This window comes from Aulonocara sp. 'chitande type north' Nkhata Bay, linkage group LG11 (assembly GCF_057382095.1).
Source record: "Aulonocara sp. 'chitande type north' Nkhata Bay isolate Kocher_YH1m ecotype deep benthic linkage group LG11, A_spYH_male_GT1.1, whole genome shotgun sequence".
NCBI lineage: Eukaryota > Metazoa > Chordata > Actinopteri > Cichliformes > Cichlidae > Aulonocara > Aulonocara sp. 'chitande type north' Nkhata Bay.
In genome coordinates, this window is record NC_141354.1 from 15,352,062 (window position 1) to 15,376,242 (window position 24,181).

General features: G+C 39.1%; 1 protein-coding gene across 2 annotated transcripts in view; it reads left to right on the top strand.

Annotated features, from left to right (window-relative positions):
- The window catches only part of LOC147318685 (CUB and sushi domain-containing protein 3-like), a 255,640-nt gene extending 232,376 nt beyond the window's left edge, over positions 1 to 23,264 (top strand). For both annotated transcript variants that reach the window (XM_086310755.1, XM_086310756.1), the window contains exons 60-70: positions 681 to 854; positions 5,582 to 5,755; positions 6,167 to 6,240; positions 7,337 to 7,448; positions 15,239 to 15,418; positions 15,743 to 15,808; positions 17,651 to 17,809; positions 18,191 to 18,303; positions 19,048 to 19,135; positions 19,999 to 20,140; positions 20,830 to 23,264. In XM_086310755.1, the coding sequence (XP_086166881.1) occupies positions 681 to 854; positions 5,582 to 5,755; positions 6,167 to 6,240; positions 7,337 to 7,448; positions 15,239 to 15,418; positions 15,743 to 15,808; positions 17,651 to 17,809; positions 18,191 to 18,303; positions 19,048 to 19,135; positions 19,999 to 20,140; positions 20,830 to 20,989 (1,442 nt within the window). In that variant the 3' untranslated portion in view covers positions 20,990 to 23,264. The remainder of the gene's footprint in view (positions 1 to 680; positions 855 to 5,581; positions 5,756 to 6,166; positions 6,241 to 7,336; positions 7,449 to 15,238; positions 15,419 to 15,742; positions 15,809 to 17,650; positions 17,810 to 18,190; positions 18,304 to 19,047; positions 19,136 to 19,998; positions 20,141 to 20,829) is intronic.
- The last annotated feature ends 917 nt before the right edge of the window (positions 23,265 to 24,181 follow it).

A 24,181-nucleotide genomic window follows, 5' to 3' on the forward strand; every position in this document is an offset into this window, starting at 1 on the left:
CGCCATCTTAACCTCAGTGCAATTAATATTTAGCAACATTTCAATTTGAAATGTAAGATTCAGTACATGTGTAGCCATATTCTTGTAAATACAGATTAATCACAGTAGTTGTTTGTCTGTTCTCCTTGAGTTACATTCAGCAGCCATTTTGGTTGCTGAATGTAGCTCACCTTTGCTGTAAGGCAGAAGAAAAACAATCTTTCCTCAAGGTTTCGTTTGACCTCTCCTGCTGGCATCCAAGGCTACTAAACCCAATATTTTCAAGTCACAACATTTTCTTGTTGTAAGTTATATTTTAGCTGAGAGTCTTCGTTTGCAAAATACCTTCTTCCAGCAAATATTCAGACTATGTCAGAGAGTGAACCATAGATGATTCCAGTAAACTATCAAAGACTATATTCTATCTATAACTCTAAATACTTCAAATTTGCTTTAGACCCTCAACTATTACAGAGGGTGGCGGTACACACTAATCATCGATTCTCCCCCTTAAAATCAGAGAGTGTCAGAATGGGAAGGTGAACTATTTCCTATTTTTTTAGTTCTGACGATTTTGCTGAGATTTGAAATTTGAGTCTTGCCCTCTTTTAAGCATTGCACTCAAACTTAATTCGTTCTGATTTGTGCTTTGAATATACTCTGATGCGTCTGTGACCTGCGTATCCACTCTATCCCTACAGTGGTCACCTGTCCTACACCCCCATCCATCCCCAACGGCCTCCTTGAGGGCTCAGTCCTGGAGTGGGGAACCAGCGTGAGTTACACCTGTTTACCCGGCTATGAGCTGTCTTTTCCTGCTGTGCTAACCTGCACAGGGAACGGGACATGGAGCGGAGACTTGCCTCAGTGCTTGCGTGAGTCATCGTTTCCTACGTTCATTCATGCCCACAGTGCCTTCAGGATGATTGTAATGTACAGGAAGTCTCTCTATGTTTAGACTGAAATAAACCAGATGACATTTCTGAGACTGTCAGAAACTCGGTGATTCCAACAGTGAGCTTAATTGGACTGTTTTTGCCCGTTTTTAACCATTATCAGGCTTATGATTTTTGACTCTTAAAATAAGTCTTGCATCCTTTTGTTACATGTATTTGAGTTTCCAGACAGCTCTATACCTGCATATAATTTTGTTTCTCACATGCATTACATTAGTTTTAAGTTGTGCCCTCCAAGGCAAAATCCCGTATACACCACTTTTGCTGCTTTAAAAGGTTACTTCAAGTTAATGAAAGTCAAGGAATTTTGCTTAAGGATCATACAAATGAAATGAGACAGTCTGACAGAGATGCAGAACAGAGATTATATCTGATCTCCTAAGTTACAACATCAGGGTCTTTTTTGTAAGCATTCAATCATACTTAACCCTTAAACCACTTAAAGTAAATTAAAAAAAAAACGTATTTCTTAAATGAAGGCTGGAAAAATGCAAAGAGGAGTTGGACGTTAGATCCTGCCCGTTTCTGAAGACGTAAATAAATATTTCATCATTAGCACGTGAAAACGAAGCTCTTATTTGGATTTTGATTAAATGAAAAGTGAATTGACCTCTAGCCTAAGTAACAAAGCTACAATATTAACGATGAAGATGATGATGATCCGAGCACAGCCACAAGTGACGTGTCGGGTGCGTCTTACTACATTAAGACCTTTCTCTGAATCATCTTTGCAAGCATAATAATAACCTCTGGGATGCATGACTGCTCAAGAGTGTCTCGCTGTCATCTGAATCATTCCTGCATTGTATCAGTCAGACAGAAATGAAATATCAAGAAGGCTAGAGTACTTGCATGCATTTGCTTCTCTCTGAATATCAGTCAGGACTAAGTAGAATAAAACAAAAGCCACTAAAAATAATCCTGCTCAAACCCTTCAAGTGCCGCTGTTTTGTTTGAAGTATCGCCACTTTAACTGCTGAATATAGGCAGTCCTTTTCGTGCTGAGTGAAGTGCTGAATTTTGCATCCTACAAATTAAATATTGCAGCCCTCGTGTGCAAGAAATCTCTGCCGTCAGATACTCGACTTTCTATTAGGTATAGCGTTTTATTGTGTATACAGTTACTTTGGCAAGGTTTTGAATTAGAGGAAAATTGGGATGTTTGTAGCATTTCATTATCACATGTTGGATCACAACAGACTGAACCTATAAAGCCCCCTGAGCCCATTTGAAAATAGTGCATTTGCTGCTGTGCTCTCTTGTAATTGATGCTGATGACAGAGTTCATTGCTTGTGGCCATCTTCAGTCAGGCGAACGTGGGCCCATTTGGGTACTTAGCTTCTGAAATGCAGCTGACAGACTGCTCGTGTTTGTGGCCACGCTACTAGAAGCATAGTACCGCTTGTAGCCATTTGCTGTACTCAGTGGCCACATAGCAGTCATTTACTGTAAGTCAGTATGCGCGCTGCTTTCTGATTTATACCCTGCTTAACTGAAAACGACCATATTTGTGCGCCATGCCCTGATAGTGCTCTAGCAAAGCTGAGTAACCAAATGCATGTTGTATTGAGGTACGCTTGTATCTTTGTTTGCCTGCTAAGAGTAAAACATGTCGCCTGTTCGTAAAATGGATAAGGTTCCACCTGATTAATGTCTGGAAGTTGTCTACTCCAATTATGGTGAGCGGAGTCATCCCTCAGCACACTACAATCATTTTTCCACATCAGCTACCCCAAAACAACCTCCCGCAGCAACGTGAGTGAGTAACCTTTATGTTCCATGATACTGTTAAGTGTATCTGGGCAGAGAATTGTTTTTGAATTGGTAATTATATTTAATACCCCTATCACTCACAACGCAGAATTCATGCTTTAGTGATTGTGCTAAATTGACACAAATTGAGAGGAATGCACTATAAATATCACCGAGTGTGACCAATAACCAACTTCTGTGGAGAACTTGGCTCTCCTGCTACATTACTCGCGGTAGGAACATGTATATGATAAATCACTGAGGTTTACTAAGGAAAATAAACGAGTCATTAAAACGGGAAGACAAAGGGGAAAAAATGCTGATCATGTTTGGTGTAGAAAAGGCTATTATCTGTGCTTTAAAGTGACAACAATGCACTATCTACAGCAGTCTGCGCTGGTGGTTATTATCAGTTGAGAAGTCATTAGAGGTAAATTCTTCTGTGGTCAAAGTTTGTTTATGGTACTGGCCATTATTACTGGGACGCTCTCCATTTTCACAGGCAAGCTGTGAATGCCCATATGCCTGCAGTATTTTTGTATCTGTGCATTAGCTGCAACTATAAAGATAATCTTAAATATTTTCTTAAGTTACCATCTTTACTGAGGAGATTTCCCAACAGAATCATAAAGTCAGCGGGACGAATCATCAAATTCCTTTTAGCTACATCATACAGATTTGCTGCAAATCAGACCTGATAAGTTTGTTATATTTTGTATGGTATGAAATCATTTTAAATATACTGCCTAGCAGTTTAGTATACATACAGCATGGCTGCACTGCTGTCTGTTTAAAAAAATATATAACTGCAATTTATCAACTTCAACTCAGCACTTTCTCTTGAAATACAGTTCAGCAAAACTCCAGGAGGTGCAATGAATCAGCAAAGCAAGTCTTTTCTTAATAGTTGAACTTTCTTTAGCCAGACAGGATTAAGATGCATGGCCCTGCTTTCTATAACAACACATATGAATCTCCTAAATTCAATGCTTGAGAATGCTAGTTCATGCGTCTGCAGGGATGCAACTTTGAATGTGGCCTCTGCATAATGATTACCTTAAAGCATTGATAATTCATCAAGGAAAGAGTGTGGCTGTGGAAAGAGCGAGAAAAACTTTGACTAGTCTCTCTCAGTCTTCCATCAACACACATATACATACACAGGAACACACAGGCGCATTAAATATGCTGAGCTTGGTTTGGCCTGGGGCCATTTCTTTTATATATCCATAAAACAGTACATTATTTCCCCGCAGCCTAAAGCTCATGACTGATGTGCATGTCACCTGGTTGGCCTGTATTGTCAACCCTCCAAAGTGCCATCTGCATACAGTCTTACAATGCCTTTTTTGAAATGACAAGAATCATTTTTCAGATCTGGAACCGAATTTGCATCTTTGCTTGCTGTCATATCAAAAATGGGTAAACCGCTGCAAACAAGGGGGCAGAAGCTTGCAATGCATCATTTTCACTGGGGGTCTAAAGGATAGGGAAACACATTTTCCAGGAGAAGATCCATCCCTAAATCCAAGGATTTTTTTCCTCAGCTAACAGTATTTCCAGTAATGGCTTTAGTCAGACATCCCTGGATGGGCTGGATTCTAATCACTTCTTTTACTCGATATCTATTGTGTCAGATATTGGAAGTGAGAAAACCCTGTTGGCTTTTTTTTTTTTTTTTAGGGAAAAGAGCAAACAAGAACTTATCTGTCTCCAGGCCTCCATGTAGCAGCACATGTCAGGTCTGGAGAAGCAGTGCCTGCCTTATTACAGACTTGATCCCACAGTGCTCTGGCTGCGTGACTGAAGACGGTGACTCTCACCTCTGCACTCTCACGCACTGAGCATTTCTGGATCCTCCACATCCAACAAGTATCTTTCACTGATCCACTTGGTTATAGTGGCTTGCTAGGTGCAAACATTAAATAAAGAAAAGACAGAAAAATAAACTAGCAGACTGTCTCTGGACATCACAACCATTCAGCCTAAATCACTCCAGTCAGTTTGATTAGATGTCTATAAGCAATAAATTGAGGGAGCCACAGTGGCAATCCATTGGGAATCATCTGCTGAGGTTGTGGCTTCAGTCTCATTTAAAAAAAAATGATATCATACAAGGGGCCTGGAGAGCAACAGCAGCAGATGGCTGTAGTTGTGTTAACCTCAAGGCCCTGTCAGAGAAATTAATATTCACTTGCTAATTATTTTGATCTCAAATTGAGAGCCGTCGCCCCCCTCTCACTCCCTCTTTGCTGTCAAAATGAATATGCACATACCCACCATTAGCCCTCACCAGCAAGGTTGAGTGTTGGAAACAAAAAATAATAAAAAAAAGAGACAGAGTAATTCATCCAGAGACAAGGACGTCAATGCATCTGCCCACACGCAATAAAAAATGGGCAAAAGACTTTGTGCAACAAGCATAATGTCAATGCAATTTGATTAATTCAGTCCTTGAAGAATTTGCGGATCATATAGAGAGACATTCATTTTTACAGGCGGGAACGTGAATAAAGAGGATGTAATAAAAAGCCTATCAAAAACAGCAAAGCAGCAATCAAAACCAGTGTTGGCTCCTGTGGTCTGATCATGTGTGGGTACAGAAGAAGCCCCCATAGCTTATTAGTTGTGAATATAATACTGAAGACTCAGCTGAACAATGCTTTCAGTTGACTCTCTGCATGCAGTCTTCCTTTTGTGTTATGCAGCAGAAAAGAGACAGATGTTTGAATTTTAAAAAGGAGCTAGATCATTTTCTGCATTTGTAATCACACGAACAGAATATATCCTTCACACTGCACCTGGATACGTCCTGTATGGTTACAGAAACATCTGTGCTGCTGTTGTTGATCAGGAGCGGTATCAGCAATATTACACGTTTCCTCCTCTGCAGCCAAGTTCTGCGGTGATCCTGGGACGCCTCCCAAAGGAAGGCGAGAAGGACGCAGTTTCATCTTCAAGTCAGAGGTCACGTTTAGCTGCAGTGCCCCCTACGTGCTGGTCGGGTCAACAAATCGCATGTGCCAGGAAGACGGGACCTGGAGCGGATCTCAGCCCCGATGTATAGGTGAGGAAACAAAACTCGCTGATTCACCTAAACACAGAAAATCTCAGTGTTTGAAAACAGTTTTGGAGTTTTCCACTGTAATTACATTTTTCATTCCTAATTATATTACAGCAAACAAATGCACAAAAACATAAAGAACAAAAGGGCTGAAGGTGAATGAGAATCAGGTTGCCATCTGGTGTAAAACTAAATCAAAGTATAAAAATCATTTATGTGCCTCTTTATTTTCATCTGATGTTAGCTGCTAAGGAAATATTTGAAAATGCATAAAATAAAGTGCTTTTTTGTAATTTAAAGAAAATTGAAAACCAAGAAATGCATTTTATTTCCAGTCATGTTACTGCGCCACATCAGTAATGAAACTCCAGAGAGAAATCTTTTTTTTTCACTGTCACATTCTAATTTTTCCAGAGCCCACGAGAACCACGTGTGAAAACCCGGGGACACCTGAGCATGGCTTCATGAATTACTCAACAGGCTTTAAGGTGAACCGAGCAAAGATTGCAATGAATGCATTTCATAAAAATGGCTGTAGGCACTTTAATTCTGGGGTGATTGTGTGTGTGTGTGTGTGTGTGTGTGTGTGTGTGTGTGTGTGTGTGTGTGTGTGTTTTGTTTAAGAATTTATGGTATAAAGGTGTTTGAAATATTAGAATTTCCACATTTTCCACTATATCTAACAGGTATACAGCTGTGAACACAAAGCACCCAATCAAAGTAGCACTCACTGTAACTCTGATGTGTTAATCACCCTTCGTTTTCTTCTAAATGTGCAATATCCAGTGGATTTTTGTAGGTACAGTTATCATGTATTCCTTTGGATGATGTTATGTGGGTGCAAGGATGTAGCAGAGAAGTGCGTGCATATAATTCCCCTTAAACCGACTGGATTTTTCAACCCCCTGGAATGTCCGTGGGGAGATGTGAGGGAGGAAAAAAATGCATCTTAAAAAAATAAATAAATAAGTAACTGGTGGTATGACCATTGATCTGTGCTCAGTGAGATGAGATGCTTTCAGTCTGTGTGTTTCGCTTTATTTTTGCCCTCCCTATTGCTTTTAGAGTGTCACTTACAAGTGCAATTTCTCCACGACATTCAGCTGAATGTGTGATATGTAATTTATCCCATATGAAAGCATTGGGAGCTTATTTAGATAAGTGCTTGTAATGGCTGTAGTCTTGCATTTTTCTGCATTACTGAACATTTTTACCAATATCCTGAGACTACCGAATGAGAAAATTCACTGTTGATGATGTCTTTAAACAGTCGACTGGGATGGTAGCAGGAAATAAAAGTCATTTATTAGCAGAACAGAAAGCAGTTGAATATTTTAACCAGAAAGTCATCTTCCTCACTCTTTAATGTCTGTGCATCAGTTGCAAACACAAACATGGGCCATCGCCTCTGGGAATAGCCTCCATCTGCCTCTACACGCTACAGATAATCATTAAAAAAGTGAAAAAAAACTTTGGTGTGCACTGTGTTTTTTCCAGGCTCTTTAGTTTGATGCTAGGAGCCTATTGGCATTTGCATCATTGTATTGCCTTTTTTCACTTTGTGTGCGGTCTGTTGGTGGCCAGGTGGGCAGCAGAGTCGACTTCCAGTGCCAGCAGGGACACATACTGCAGGGCTCCACCACAAGGCTCTGTTTGCCAGATCTCACCTGGACTGGCACCCAGCCAGCCTGCATCTGTAAGTGCTTGTTCCTTATGCTCTAACTATATCTTAACATCACTCGTTGTTGTTTTTCACTACTCCTTCTGGCATCTTGTCGCTGCTTATCCGCATTGCCGACTGCTCCAGACGCTCTGTTTTTGCTTTTCCTCAACACCCGTAGCACCCATCCTCGCACTGTCGATACCTCCCCTCAGCAACTTTTCACATTCGCTCAATCCTGCCATAACCTCTGGCCTCCCAGTAGATTGCAGCTTGCCCCTCAATCAACCTGCCATCATCCTGAGACTGTACTGAACACTGTGATCACTGTCCTTCTGTTTAAACTCCCCGAAAAGTCGACCGACACCAAACTATGGCCGTGTAGTTTAGCCCATTCACTTTGCCAAGATAAGTGGTTTTCTAAAATGTGATGTAGTCCAGTATCCTAGTAAAACCCTTTCAGCTACAGTGGGTTTTTTTACTGGAACATTTCTTATAATAAACTCCATTTTATTAAGCACCCACAATGTAAACACTTCAGCTGTGTGATGATAATGTGCTTCAGATGATATTTCGTAATCTTGATTTCATAACTACAAAAATATACGGCATCCGTTCAAATCCCAGAGACATTTACGCTGAGGAAGCAAGCTGAGGCATTGTAATACCTGCCCCGCGTCCTCTGCCTTCCTTGCAGCCCTGTGTGTCTGTGCATCTGCTGTAGTGGGAGAAGAAGGAGTTTAAGACGAATAGTGAAACCTTGAATATGTGCCTGCTGTGTTTTTGTTGTTCATACACTCAGCTAAAAACAAATCAGGTAAACCTGACAGAAGCTGTTTCAATAGAAACTTGATGCCACTGTACTAAATTAAAATTTCATGTTAAAGGTTCATTATATTCAGAGCATGATGATTTAATTGAAATTTGATGTTTTATATGTTTTATTAAAAATAAAATCTCACACTTTAGAGGTCTTTCTAGGTTCAGGTCAACTCATTATCAGTCCAGTACTTGTACCTGACCAGTTTTAGAGGATTTTATAATGCTACTTTACACTGACTGGTGAATAATTCAAGTATGGAAAAAGGCACCTAATTCCTAAAGGCACACCGGACTGAAAATCAGGTCTCATGGAGTGATCGATTCATATTATAAAGTTTTGATTCGAATTGATTCAAATTGTCATCAATATGCACGGGACAGGTCAGGAGAGAGGTGCAAAAGTGCACATAAAACACAGTGGAGGTTCTGTCGTGGTTTGGAGATGAATTTCAGCCAGTTGTGTTCAGAATCTTGTCAAAATTGCTGGAAATATGAACGTGGAAAAGTACGGTCAGATTTTCATCGTGTAATATCGTCTGGAAAGAGTCCGATTGATAACAGCTTCATTTTTTAGCAAGACCCCAAACATACTGTCAATGCAGCAAAAGCTTCCCTAGATAGAAAAACACACACTGGAAAACTACCAGTCATGAATTGGCCTCCCCAGAGCCCGGACCTCAACAATATTGAAGCAGTGTGGGATCATTTTGACAGAACAAAAGGCAGCCAACATCAAAAGGAGAGCTTTGAATGTCCTTCAGGAAGAAATATTCCTGAAGACTGCTTGAAGAAATGACACCAATGCTGCGTAAGAGTTCAGGCTGTGTTGAAGAATAAATGTGGTACCAAATATTGACTTTCAGGCTCGTTAGAACTGTACAAACTCTGGTGTTGCTTTATATACTGTATTTTCATGTATGTTTGCACATGTTTGCATATGCATATTCAATAAATACCTGCACGTATTTCCCATTATGAACCTGTCAAAATATAAAGAAGAGACATTTACGCAGTACTGTATATAAAGTCAGTTGTTGTGCAGAGATTCTTTTTCAAATTAAGATTGTTCTCAAAACTTCAGCTGAAAGCAGAAAAGACTACAAAAAACATACCTGTCTACACTTGACAGCTCCTCAGCCCTTCCTGCTCCACCTCTATCTTCAAACTGCTGACCCTGTCATCCTGCTCGCTATAGAATAATTCAGGATGTTGCACCTCCCCTGACTCCTTAATGGCATTTATTGCGAGCATTGTGATGGATACCCAAAAATAGAGCAGCAGTCAGAGCAGATTTAAATCAATATTATTATAAATTATAAAACTCATATGTAAAAATGTGATTTTTAACTAAAAGACTGACATCGTATTGCCGGAGGTGTGGGAGCAGCTGTGTTTGGTGAGGATTAATATCTTTATGCAGTTAAATGATTGCTACAGAGTGAAACACATATAGTCTGTATTGCACCGCTTTGTGAGTCTTCAAAAAAGTCGAGATGACTCTGCTGCTAACAACCAGAAGAGTCTGTTCAGTGACAGGTTGCTTCTCCCAAAGACAAGAACTAACAGACTTAAAAACTCCTTTGTCCCACACGCCATCAGACTGTTTAACTCCTCCCTGGAGGGGAGAGGGAGGGGAAACAGGAGGACAAAGGAGGGGGGAACAACTAAGCTGTAGTGCCTCTTCACCTCACTGTGCAATACCTTTTGTGCAATACTTTTGTAAATAGTCAACGGTGCAATAGACTCAATACTTGAAATGTGCAATTCACTTGTATTTTTATTTTTATTCCTATTTATTCTATTTATCCCCTTCGTATATTTTATTTATATTGTCTCTGTATTTATATATATATATATGTGTGTGTGTGTGTGTTATATATATATATATATATATATATATATATATATATATATATATATATATATATATATATATATATGTGTGTGTGTGTGTGTGTATTATATATATATATATATATATATAATATTCTGTAACTCTGTAACTTCTGTCGGTGCTGTGCTTTTTTGGAAATCGAATTTCCCAGAGGAACCCACCCGAGGGATTAATAAAGTTCTATCTAATCTAATCTAATCTAATCTAAAGGAAAATATTATAACACGAAAATAAAATAGAAAACAAATCACTAGACGAGAAGATTAATTTGAAGTCCCTTTCACTTTGTTAAACACTAGTTCTCTTCATTATTTTCTGAGGAAGCCTAATGCGTAACAATATATTCTTAATTTATATCCGTGCTTAATTTAAAGCTCTTCGTCATCTTTTATCTGCCACGAGACGGACAGCAGAAGCCGAGGACACGATTCAGTCAATTGTTAGGCAAATTTATGCTACATAACTCATTAAAATTCGTGTTTACCTGCTTTGTTTTTAAATATGGTAATTAAGGTTTCAGCCTTAATTGATTAATAATGGATTAATGACTTCCACCATACCTGACAAAACAAGAAATGTTAATGCCTCAACCTAGTCTTAAACTTTAGTAAATCTCTACATTTCTCTAAAGACAGTTTATATTTTTATACTGAAAGAGTGAAAAATAAAATATAAGCCATGTTTATGCCTACTGGATATTGATTTGATTTGCTTCCTGAATATTCCCGCCGTGCACATTACTGCACTGATTAGTCCTCAAGAAGCTGCGAGCAACCTTTTTGAATATTGTGTACCAACAGAACATCCCACCAGCCACAATTACTTGAATGGGCATAAAATAATATATTAAAAAAAACAATGTTTTAAGGTTTTTGCTTTATTTTCTTGACTTGGGCTGTTCAGCAGGTGCAGTTTCATTGCAGGGTGTGCCTACTGTGGTTGCAACTTTTCAGGAGCTGCTCTCTGGCCTTGTTCCATCACCTGTAGTGGCTTGAAAAATGTATTGATTTTACCCCTGACCTCCTCTTGTCATTGTTAGCTGGAATTGAAAACACAGTCTTAGAATACAGAATTTATGTTTGGCAGTCACCGCTATCTTTTACCCTACAGTTTAAGGAAAGACCCTCAAAATAAATGACTGAGAAACATTCTTAGCCTAATGCTACATTAACATTGGTCATTTAAATACTCTAATCGTCAGTAGGTTAGCTTGCCATAAAACTTTGTGGCACATTAGCTTATTAACTGGCAGGCAGCATCACATCCATCAGATATCATGCATTCATGCCACACTGTTTTCCTAATATTTTTTATTGAAAGACTTCTCTAAATCTGAAGGTCATGCATATAAATTTTTTTGTGCAAGTAGAATCTCTTTTCACTATGGCACAGTTCACACTGGCGCAGGCTTCTTGTGAATAGAAAACTCGAGATGTGTTTTTTATAAGTCACAGTAGCTCTAACCCACACCTCCAATCAAGCTTCATTGATTGAACCTCAGGTTTGTTAACTAGATTCCAATTAGCTTCTGCTGTTGTCATTAGCCCAGAGGTAAATGATGTATTCAGGAGGGACCTGAACAATAACTTGTGTGCTGTGCTGTTAGTTAAACGTGCTTGTGTTGGTTCATAATTGTAACTCCTAGCATTAGGACTGAGCAGCCTGAATGTTTTTTGCAATAGCATGTGTCATTAAATAGTGCATGTGGTTGCTATGAATGGGAGATACCAAAAAAAAGATTTTGGTTTAATAAAACTGCGAATCATTGTCCAGTAAATTAATGACAGCCAAGTAATTTTTTATGCGTTCATGCCTGGAGATGGTTACACAGGCCCAGTGGGGTGTCTGGCCCAAAAAAACATTGTGGATAAACAGTGGTTATTAGAGGTGGGAATCACCATACATCCCACGATACGATATTATCACAATACTTAATGCACGATGCGATATTATTGCGATTTTTTTTAAAATATCTGCGATATTCAGATTCTGTACATAAAGGTAAACTTTATCAGTATTCATTTTATCTAATATCAAAGTCTCGCACTCAGTCTTTCTCTCATTTCAGTCAGTTTTATTGTTGACAAACTGAATGGTTTGTATTACAGTCTAGTCCAACTTAACTGAATGCAACCATCTGGTACAATTATAGCTATTCTGAACTATGCAATTTATGAAAACCATGCAGCCCCTTCAGCAACTGAAGAATTTGAAAGTAAATTAAAACAAAATATAATTTTACATTAAATAAAAAAGTTTTAAACTTAATTAAAATAAAACATGTCTTAAATTAAAATAAGTAAACTGTCATGTTTATTGCTGCCAAAAAAAAGTTAAACACATTTGGACAGTGAAGGAATGTCAGGGTTCTTGCTCAGAAAAAGGAGCTGATCAACGTGCTCTGAAGTCAGAGCACAAAAACTTTTTTTGTAACAAAATATCGATTTCTGCTGTCCCTGTATCGATACATTATTAGCAAACAAAATATCACGATACTACACAGTATCGATTTTTTCCCCCACCCCTAGTGGTTATGTATATGTATTTCAGTGTGAGTGCTTTTGTGTGGATCCAACACTCTGTTGTGACCTTCGGTCAAAACACAGTCATAAATCCTCTAAAATACCTTTCTCTATGATTAAATGGTCCTCTGTTACTGTGAAGCCACTTAATGGATTTAAAAGTGAAGCCAACCAATCTTATACAGTTGGCAAAAGCAAAAACTTGGAGGGATTATCAACACATTTAATGCAAGTGATGCAATGGACGCAAGTCAGAATTTAATATTCCTGGCTCTTACTCTTGTTATCTCTATCAGATTATATTGTTATATAACAATATTATTATTCATTCTCTAATATATAAAAAACTTGAATAAATCGAAAAACTGAAAGACCTGTATGTATGTCTACAGATTAATGAGATTGCTTGTAATAAATAAAGTTGTGTGTTACAAGAAAAGAAAACATTGTAACAGATTAAAAGTTAACTTTATGCTATCGACCGTGGCCTGCTGTTACTAAAGCTGGCTGACCTTCTTGTCCCTTACAGAAATCCATCAGCATGGCTGTCTCTCTGTGTCTGCCTCTATTTACCTCTGCCTCTCAGTCTGTATCCCTAGCCCCATAGCTAAGAGATAGCAGCGTTGAATGAAGAACATTGCATGTTGTCGTGTGACACAAAAACTGTTCTTTGAGGCTCCTTGTAATCTCAGAAGTAAAGCCCACTGTGCCGTTTGAAGTGTAAATAAACTGTCAGCTGAATCTGATGAGGAACATGATATGTGTTTGGTACAATTCACAGGCCTTGTAAGTGCCTTTAGTATTCATGGTCTACAAACTGTGCACCACACTGGACATATGCTGACAGTCATTTTAAAGGAGTTACTTAGACTTGTCCTCAGGCAGTAGGGAGGGAATATAGCTTTATGTTTCTAGCTTTAATATCTACAACCCGTGGAAAGAGGTAGTTTTGGTTTTTCTTTCTCTTTTTTTTTGCACTGTGTAAATAAAAACCACCTCATTAAAAAAGTTCTGTGTGGCACACGCGGTTGATTTAAACAGTTTTTTCTAATGCATGCTAAATTGTTACATCCAGTTATAAGTATATGATGCATTAGATGAGCTTTCTGCTAAATTTCAACACAACCTTTACCTTCACGGGCCTCTTTAACTTCCTAGAAAATGGACACTGTGCTTGCAGACATGCACACTCACCCACATATATAATACTACTTGAACATTTCTCAAACACCAGCAGCAGTAATATCCAGAAAGAGGAATTTCCAGCAGTCTGCTCGTCTTTCATAAAGCCCAAACTGGGTTTCATCCTGGCATCCCTTCCACACCCTATTGCCACTAATGTCATTAAGACGCCATGAAGAACTGATTTGGTACTGTGACTCACTTGCAGCTGTCTCCCATTTGACAGCTGGCAACATATTCTTTCACTCACAAACTGCAAAATTATTTCGCTGTTTTCACATTATGGTCGATGCCTCAGAGGCTGAATGCTCAGTTTTTTTTTTTGTTTGTAGGGTGATTTGCATAAACTTTTGTTTTGTAGGGAGAGACTGTTGAAGTGAAAATTTAAGCTAAGTGTAATCAGTGTATTCAGATATTTAATTCAGACTAAATAAGACACTGGTGTTTTGGCAACACGACAATAACAGTGTTTGCCCCCAGTTTGTTATTCGTCTAAATGCTATCCTAAATTTCTCCCTGCTTTGTTTTACTTTTTGGAAACAGAAGACAGGAGACAAAACACATTTCAACACTTTTGTGGATGGGAGATTTCACTTTCTGAATTTTATTCTTTCCAAATAAAACATGACAAACTATTTAGTGGTTGGTCATTCGTTGTCATGGAGCTCTCACACTTTTTTCCTCAGTGTAGTCAGCCCAGGCTGCACCGTACATGCACGCTCTCATGCTGTATGCTCTCACAAGGTTTAAAACAACGTTTGCTTCAGCAATTTTCTTTCCCACAAGGACACCAGTGAGCTTAGACCAGCTCGGTCCTGCCCTTGAACATTTTCGATTATTTCAAGATATACACAAACACCTCCAAATGTTTTGGGGGGTTTTCAGCTGCTAGCTGAATTACAATGAGTTCACCTAGACCTTGTGTTGCACTGCTATAGCATTTAAACGCAGGCATTCCTTATTGCTTGCAATCTGTGACCGGTAGCTGACACAGTTAAGGTTTGGATATAATTTGGCTCCTGCTCACGTTGGAGGAAAATTCAGTGTAAAGTTAAGCAGTGCATATCCTAACCCACAAGATTGTATTCATATTAGAACAGAAACATAAACATATTAAAGTATCAGCATGCTTCCTAATAGCTGCCTGCACTCAATTAAATTGTAAGATATGCGTACTTCCCTTTTTACCCCCACCCACCCCCTGTATCTTCTTCTTCCTCCCCCTAGTGAGAGCTTAATTATCTTTTCTCTATCTGTACATCTTTCTGAGGTGTGTGTGTGTGTGTGTGTGTGTGTGTGTGTGTGTGTGTGTGTGTGTGTGGTGCACGACTCTATTTGTATGCATGTCTGGGATTGTGATGTGAATGTGTGTGTACTAACACATTGCTCCTCTGCTTGATATCCAGCTCACTCCTGCAAGCAGCCGCGGAGCCCAGCCAACGCTGACGTCATGGGTCTAGACCTGCCTTCGTACGGCTACACCCTGGTGTACACCTGTCAGCCAGGTTATTTCCTCTCCGGAGGTTCAGAGCACCGTGTCTGCCGCTCCGACGGCAGCTGGACTGGCAAGGTGCCCGTGTGCAGAGGTACGTGGCTGGCAAAGGTCTGCGGGGGGCAAATGATTGAAAAAGTGGTAAGAAGGGAAAGAGTTGGAGTTAAAGATAAATCATCCAAAACGATAACGAGGTGCGTTCTGTGAGCCTATCGTATAACTGCCAGCAAGTTTCTCAAAGTTTCATCAATGTTAGCGTTAGAGCATAGCCACCACAGGTTTTAGCAAAAGAGGGAAAAGTACAATGCAGGCAGTATGTTACAGCTGAGTGCTATTTGTTTTGGAAACATCCTCCAGCTGTTAGACCCTGCTGCGTATCACAATATCTTTGTGACAGATATATTTATGTTCTTTTCAGCCGGTTCCAAATCGCATGAGAAAACTGTCAAACATATACTGGGAACACCAAGCCCTAAAATAAACGGTGAGTATTGAACTGTACGAGCTTTCCATTTAATACATGCAGAAGTCGACAATCCTGTACTGCATCTGCCGTTTGATAGGCTCGGCATTAACTGCTGCACAGAAACATTTTGTTTCTTAAACAGCAGGAAAAAATCATCTCCGTACAACCAACGCTCGCCCTTTTTCATTGTATGCACTCTGCATAGTGTGAGCAATGTTTATCTTCATCAGATCACATAAATAATAATTATGTATTGCCTCTTGCACAAAACCTAGTGTTGTAGCGTAGTATTGCAGGTTATAGGTTCCGCCGTAGAGGAGAATTATTAAAATGATGAAAATTATTGGTGTAGAGCGTGGTGCATATTTGTCCGTGGCTATATTACAAATACAGCAGGTTTCCTTTTTCCATTTCAATATATGCCTCTTTCAGAGTCATTTAGAGCAAATAATTACTGCAAAACAAGATTTAAATCCAATTTGTTCCAGGCAAAATTAACAGGTCATAATAGGGAGCGATATTCGCATAATATACGTACGACGCGTTTCATCTGTAATAGAAAATGGTGCAGCATGGTAATTACTTGTAAAACTGTACCACAATACATGCATGTAAATTTATGCTGTAATTATGATGAAAATATACTAAAGTCTCTGAATTTGCCTTGAGCATCGAAGAGCACTGTAACGCATTAAAGAAAAAATTTTAAATGTGTTCGTTTAGAATATGCTAATAGAAATTGTAATTAATTGGTGATGCATATGTGGTTCAAACATGAAGCTTTCCAACATGAAGCTTCCTCCCGGAATGAAATCTGTATTTTTACTGCCAGGTTCTTTCCAGACCTTTAGGACAGCCTTCATCCTTGCCAAATGGACTGGTACTTATTTAGTACTTTTCTATTCTTACTGAGCACTAAAGCTCTTTACTATTATGTTTTTCTGTCAGCTTCAACTGTACTTGAACTGTTATTCAGCAGATTCTGATATGCTAACATAATGTAAGATTGTTAACATGGTATCTGTATTGTAGGCACCATCACTGTGTCCATGTTAGATATAAGCACGTAGCATATACCAACATATCACTGTAAAACTAAAGAGGCTGCTTCAAATGTTGTCAGTAAAGCCTGCACATATCAAGGCTGTATCATCAAGGCTTGTGTTATCAATACTAAATACTTTGGCTAGGTAAGCTGTTCATATTTACTCAGGAAGCCTAAATTGAAATTTTAAAAAATAAGTAAAGTAGAGTGCATTAAGACATTTAAACACAGAAGAAAATCTGTCCAGGGGTCTGTGCAAAACACAAAAAAGAGGTTTCTGTTTTATTTTTTTTAGCATTTTCAATTCTCATCTTTACACAAATTAAGTGACCACCATTGACCCAAGCTACCAAGTCCCACTTCTTCAGTAATTACTAGGTTATTATTCAGACCAAGATTAATGTTTTTTCCTGCTATTAACTACAAAGCGTCACCTTTCTGCGTTCTTGCAGGCTAGAAGAAGTTTTTCCACTGCATAATATTAAAAGTTTCTGCCGATTTCACAGAGCAAGCCTACAGTTATCGCTTTAAAATTGTATTTAATTATCACTGGCTGAGATTGTCAAAGCATATAAGGAACTTGATATTCAAATTGAATGACGAGATTGTTATCAGCTGTCTGTTATGTTGATTCCACGCCGTTTCTAATTACCCTTTTGCAGCGTTGGAGTCGGCTTGAATTACAACCATGATGTTGACTTGATGTTTAAAATATACGTGTTTGAACCAGTAGTTCCCCAGGAGTTAATTTGATGTAATTTTTTTTAATGACAAAATGTTTTGACATTACTTAGCGAGGTTTCATTTTCCCACAGTTCCCGATGACGTCTTTGCACCTGATTTCATCTGGAAGGGTTCATATGATTACAAGGGCCAAAAGCAGCCAATGACTTTAACAGTCGCCAGCTTTAATGCCACAACGGGAAAAGTCAATGTAACTTTAAGAGACAGTAGCATGGAGTTTCTGCTCTCTGGTGAGTCATCAATAAATCATCTGTCTTCTACATCCTCCCCCCTAACCGCCCCTCAACAAATCTGTGTGTCACTTCCATTTATTTTGAGGATGCCTCATGTCAATCAGTCAATCACCAAATGCATGCATGAGAGTGGAAATTAACTATTGGCACTAAAGACGGATGTATCAGTCTGCAGCGAGTGACTGACTAACTGCCCACTCAAGAGTCACTCGTCTCCTCCCCTCCTCCCCCAGCTGTTTCTTCTTTTCTCACCTCTTCTTTTCTTCTCCGGCTTTGCTTCATTTTCCCCGCTCGCTTCTCTCTGCTTTTATCATTCTGCCACACTCATTGCCTCATCTCTTTACTCGCATCATTTCTCTTCTTGTCCTTACCTTGTAGGAGTCTACAAACGCCAGGAGGCACGGCTAATGCTCCTGCTGTACCAGATGAGAGCAGTGGCCCACAGCTCCTTGAGCAGGATTACTGATGAGACCTGGGCAATGGACGGATTTGTGAGTGTAAACAGGAATTTGAATCACACGGGAAGTAATCTTTGGAGAACAAAAAGCAGGCGCTGCAGCTGTAATTTATTTTATTAAGTCTGTCAGACAGATAGAATGACGAGAGAAATGGGCTATAACTAGTTGGAAGCCAAAAATAAGCCTCCCCTGGACTTAATGAAACCGCTGTGTCCTTATTGTTTGCTGTGATCCTACTTAAGAGCGCCAAGAGAAAAAAATCATAACATATGAAAAAAGAATGTCCTCACAAGCAGAATAGTAATTTCTCGGCTTACTGTGTGTTCCCGCTGGTGCATGTTTACACTGGCTCAACCTCAGATGCATCAGGCGCGGTGTACAAACCATTTCGCTGCACCTACACTGACAATTTGCTGAATAAGCTCAGACGTACATCTGAGATCTAAGGGACCCGGAACAACTGCAGAATCATTTTGGTTGTTAAATTTGAAGTTCTTTTTCTAAAATAAACTTCAAGGTCCACTTAATAACAGCCACTGACAGGCAACTGCACACCGCCGAGCTATTGATAGCATAGCTCACAGCTTCTGCAGAAGAGTTTCGGAGAAACAAGGGTGTTATTTTTGAATGTAGCACGACAGAATCTGTCGGCTGTCGTGCTAAATACGGTATAGCAGAGGTTTTTGATGATGCGTAGAACAGATGTGTCACAGATTTTATTTATGCAGATGAAACAAAGCACTGTTTTTCAAGACCTCCGTTATGCATTTCTGCCAGGTTTCAGCTGAGCCTGAGGGCGGTAGCTATGTGTTCCAAGGCTTCATACAGAGTAAAGACTACGGACAGTTTGGGCTACAGCGACTTGGTATGCATTTTTTTCCCCTTCCAATACAGTAATCCTCATTGCCATCTGTCACACATCCATCTAATCATTTTCCATTTTTAATAACATGTTGTGTATGATTAATTTGCATGAATTTTCAAACTTTACTGTGGAATATCTGTGTAGGTTCTCAGTCATCCAGGTCATGGTAGTCTTAAGAGCTTGTTTAAGTTTTTTGAAAATGTTTCACCTCAAAATCAAGAGTCTAATTCAGTCCCAGGTATTTAAACCTTAGCGGGGGGTTGTTGCTTGTCACTTTCCTTCGTGACAGGCTAAATTTGTCTCGATATCTGAGCTGAAGAGGTTGGAGAAGGACACTTAACTCCAGCACACATGCACCAAAGACACTTTTAAAGGCATTCATGTAAAGTATTATTTAAAAAAAACTCAACTACTACCTGAGATACTATATGAATAATATGGCTGTTATACTATTATACTGGCAGCATTCATACACTTAAAGTGCCTTACTCCTCGTACCTGCTTTCAGCCACCTCTTACCTCAACCATACAGCGAGCAGCAGATTATCCACTCCACCATCATTGCCCTTCACTTGTGTGTGCTCTACATTAACGCTGCCATCATCATATGATGGTCTCCAGGAGATTATAGCAGTCACAGTGATCATCATCAGTATGATCATTATGGATATCATCTGGCTGCTGTGTCTCCAACTCCAGCTTTATGATTTTCATCATCGTCGTCATTACCACCAACAGATATGTATCATTCTGGTTTTTTGTCTCTCTATTTTGTTCTTTGCATTTTTTTTCCAATGCATATCCTGCATACAGTCTCTATTTTTCATTTCCTCTGGTTAAATGTTGCGTTTGCCATGTCGCAGGTTTGAGCGTGAGAGAGAACGTTACGCTCACCGACCCTGAAACCAACGGCTCCACCAACAGCAGTTCTGTCGCTGTCGCCATCCTCGTGCCTTTCTTTGCTCTCATCTTTGCAGGCCTCGGTTTCTATCTCTACAAGCAGCGGTACGTAGTGGACCCTGGTTTCTGCCACACTAGCTGCCGTAGTGGACATCTCTTTGGTTCCCACATGTGAAAGAATGTAGAGTCTGTGTTCCCAGGTTGAGCTTTAGTAATTTACTACACACTTGATGTCAAAGTTATAGACTCCCAGATATTTCTAGATGTCTTCACATTTGCAGCCAGTAGTGGATGGTACAGAGCGGCCCACTTCCAGAGTCTGCTTTATCGCAGTAAAGTTCCTCACTCAATACAGCCTGATGCAATATTAGTCAACGTATTACCATCTAAAGTGTATTACACAGCAGCATGCTTTAGGTTTTTTAATGAGAATGGCTTTCATACAAAGCGTAATTTGCTATATGTTCACACGTGTAAGTAATGCACAGGGTGTGTATTGTGTGCAGATGGAAGGATTTCCCCTTAATTTAAACGGAATAGCTCTCAGAGCATAGCATGCACATTTTGCACTCATGCAAATTTTGCACTCATTATGTTACCTACCAGAGAAATGGCACAGGGCACCTCTGACTGCTCTTTTCAACAGTAATTACAATTCAGTCTCATTTACCAGCTACAGCAGTCCGGACCAAGATAATGGAAAAGTGTTTATATGATTGGAAGGATGGTAGATAATTGGCTTACTATGTCTAACTAATATGCACCCTTCCATCCTTTTTTTTTTTTCTCCCCAGGAAAACAGATAAAGCGCAGTACACAGGATGCTCTGTCCACGAGAACAACAATGGACAGGCCACTTTTGAGAATCCCATGTATAACACGAACACGAAAGCTGCTGAGGGGAAAGTTGTCCGCTTTGACCCCAATCTCAACACCATCTGCACCATGGTTTGATGTCTATTGAGTATCAGAAAAAGGACCGGAGAAAACGACCTCTCCGGGTTTGTTTCACGTGACTATATATAGACATATTTATATATTTCCCAGTTTCTAAAGTCACCGAATTGCTCAGAAACATAAAGCACACTTTCAGCAACACTTTAAGGTGGTTGCGATCGATCGTATACACAGAGTAAAAGATGAAAGAGTGAGGACGAGTAGGTACCGCACCTATTCAGATTTTCCCCTAGTCTGGTGAAGAGAAGTGTTTTTTTGCACTCTGTGAGTGTTGGCTTTATAAATAAAAGAGCCTGCGGCATATAGATAAAATAGAGTATTTTATACTCTGTAGTATAAATATAGAGGGGTTATTTCGTAATACCAAATGAAAAATTTAATGTTTTCTGTTACAACAAAAAAGAAAAAGAAAAAACTAAACAAAAAAACAAAACAGCCCCGATCTACGCTGTTTTGTTTGCTTTCGTCTTAGTCTTACATCATCCTGATGAGAATTTTTTTTCTGTCATGGAGGTGAGGAGCCTCTCAACTGTGAGTTGATCAATCTAATCTGTTTTCTGTTTTCCAAGCAGCGGGGTGTGTAAGCGCAGATGAAGTGGTAGAAGAGAAACAGGCTCTCTTTGAATAGCGTCGATGCTGAAGTCTGTTCAAAGTTATATGGTCAATTATACCTCTTAATTGGGTGGTACCTCCTACTGAGGAAATGTATGGCCAGGGATTTAATTACTGAGGTGCAGCACACTTTTCCGAGTGCCACTGGCAAGGCTTAGGCTTCTGACGACAACAGAGTGCATTTTCTTCACCAGAGATATATTTAGCATTAGTATTTATTGATGTTTGCAATGAATTTGTTTTTGACTGAAATGTTCGCACAGTTTGACAAGGCCAACCGTTCTGTACTTGTCAGTGAATCGGTGATTTTGGGACTTATTAAACTGTTAGCTAGGTTTTCCACTGATGGTTTTTGCCTCTCAGAAAAACTTTGTGCCCCAAATGAGCCAAATCTGGAGTGAAGTAACCCCCGGCCTTGAGCCTGTATATATCAAGAATTTCAAAGTAGGAGTTGCTTGCCTAATTAGTTCAGGTTTTCTTAAAAAACAAGGTCAAGAATAACTACACTGCACAGAACATACAACTGGCCAGGTTTCCCAGAAGTTCATTTAAGCCTGGAAGTCAGTAAATTGATATGTGAGTGGGCAGCCTGAGCCTTTTATTATGTTAATCAATATTTTGACAGCCTTATGTTAGAGTAACTCTTAAAAACAAAATAAGCGCAACTACCCCATCATCTCTAATTTTCAGAGCGGTGTGTGTTCTACAATTCTTTTGGGAAACCGTGCCTTAGTCAGTATATTCTTTATTCATACTCCTACTCTAAGACACTTGATGAATACACGGCCTTGGCCTGTTTTATTAACACTGAAACAATTTTTTTTGAAACCATCAGCTTCTGCCAACAAATGTACAGTATACACAAGAATTTGCACACTTAAACATGAACCACCATTCATTTTAAACTCCCATCCAAGACCAGTTATGTTTTAAATATTTTAAAAAAAAGTATAGAATTTGACACTGTCATCACATTTCTACATCATTGCAGTGCCTTGAATACTGTATGGGCATGTGTTTTTTAAGAAAGACATTACATATATTGTATTAGTAAAACTGCACACTGGTGTAATTTATCTGCACAGTTTGCAATGATTTAGCAGAGTGATGTCAGAGGGTTTATCTGTGACGAGGCATCAAAAAGCAGCTCATAGTTTCATAACTGTGCATGTTGGCAAAAAGTGATCCAGTATAGCAATTGCTGCTATAGTACTTTGTACCACTACGTTGACTCCTGTCATTGCTATTCCATTTTGTACATTTATACAGTTTTGATACTTGATGGCATTCTTTGGCAAGATGTCTTGTGTTATCGATATGTACTATATTTTGCAAGTTTCACATTTCTTATGGATGAAAAAAAATAATAAATGCATCTGGTCAAAACAGTATACGGTCAGTCTTACACCCAGAGACTCCGGAGTAGAGTAGAATGCTTTTAAATGTACCACACAGTTGTTATCCCGTTCAAAAACCTGTGAATAAGAACATGTACATATAACAAAACTTTTGTAAAGAGATATATTTTTTATGCAATTAAAGCATTTGTAAGTTATTGAATATGTTGTGTAAAATTTCACATGTAAATGTCATGTAAGATCAAAAAAATTTGTATTTTTTCTTTATCAGCAATGTATAAATCGTTAATTTATATATAAAATATAAAATAATGAACATGTGTTGATGATTCTTATTTCTGATTTGCTTGGTTCTGTTAAACTGCAGTTTATTTGCTTTGTAAAGAAAGTTTTAATAAGCACACTTCCTGATTCAATAGGAAGTAAGGAGGTAAGTAACAGCCAGGTGTTGCTAGTCAAATACACTTGATGAATTGGTTACCTGGAAGTGTGAGCACCTCTATAAAAGCGCAAACTTTGGTAATTTGTTGGACTGGAGCATTCAGGTTTGTGTATTAAAACAATGCCAGGAGTGGATTTCATCTTTCATCAGACCATGCAATGCTCAGAAAAACTGCAAAACACCCAAGAGCTAGATCTCAAACCCCACCTGCTTCAGTTACTGTGTTAAATTTCAAAGTTCATGACAGTAGAATTGGAAATAAACTGAAGTATGGCTTGTGTTGAAGTTTGTTTAGGAGACAGCCTCTTCTCTCTTAACATGGCATGAGAGCTTAGATTTGTGAGGTTGCCTCTGAACGAACAGGACTCCTAGAATAATGTTTCTTTGACTGATGAGACCACAGCAGAGATGTTTGGCGATAATGCTAAGCACCATTGATGAAAAGCAAACACCATATCATCAAGACGTTGTCTTGGGCTTGTTTTGCAGCCACAGGACCTGAGCAGCTTGCAGTCATTGAGTCAGCCATGAACTCCTCTGTATATCAAAGTATTGTACAGTCAAATGTGAAGCTTGGTGAAACGAGGTCATACAACAGAACAATGATCTCAAGCACAACAACAAATCTCCAAGAGAAAAAGAAAAGAATGAAGGTGTTTCAGTGCCTCAGTCAAAGTTCAGACCTCAGCCCAGTCGAAATACTATGAGAGAAACTGAGAACGGAGGCAGCATTATAAAGAAACTTCGGACAAAATTCCTTCACAGTGATGTGAGCGA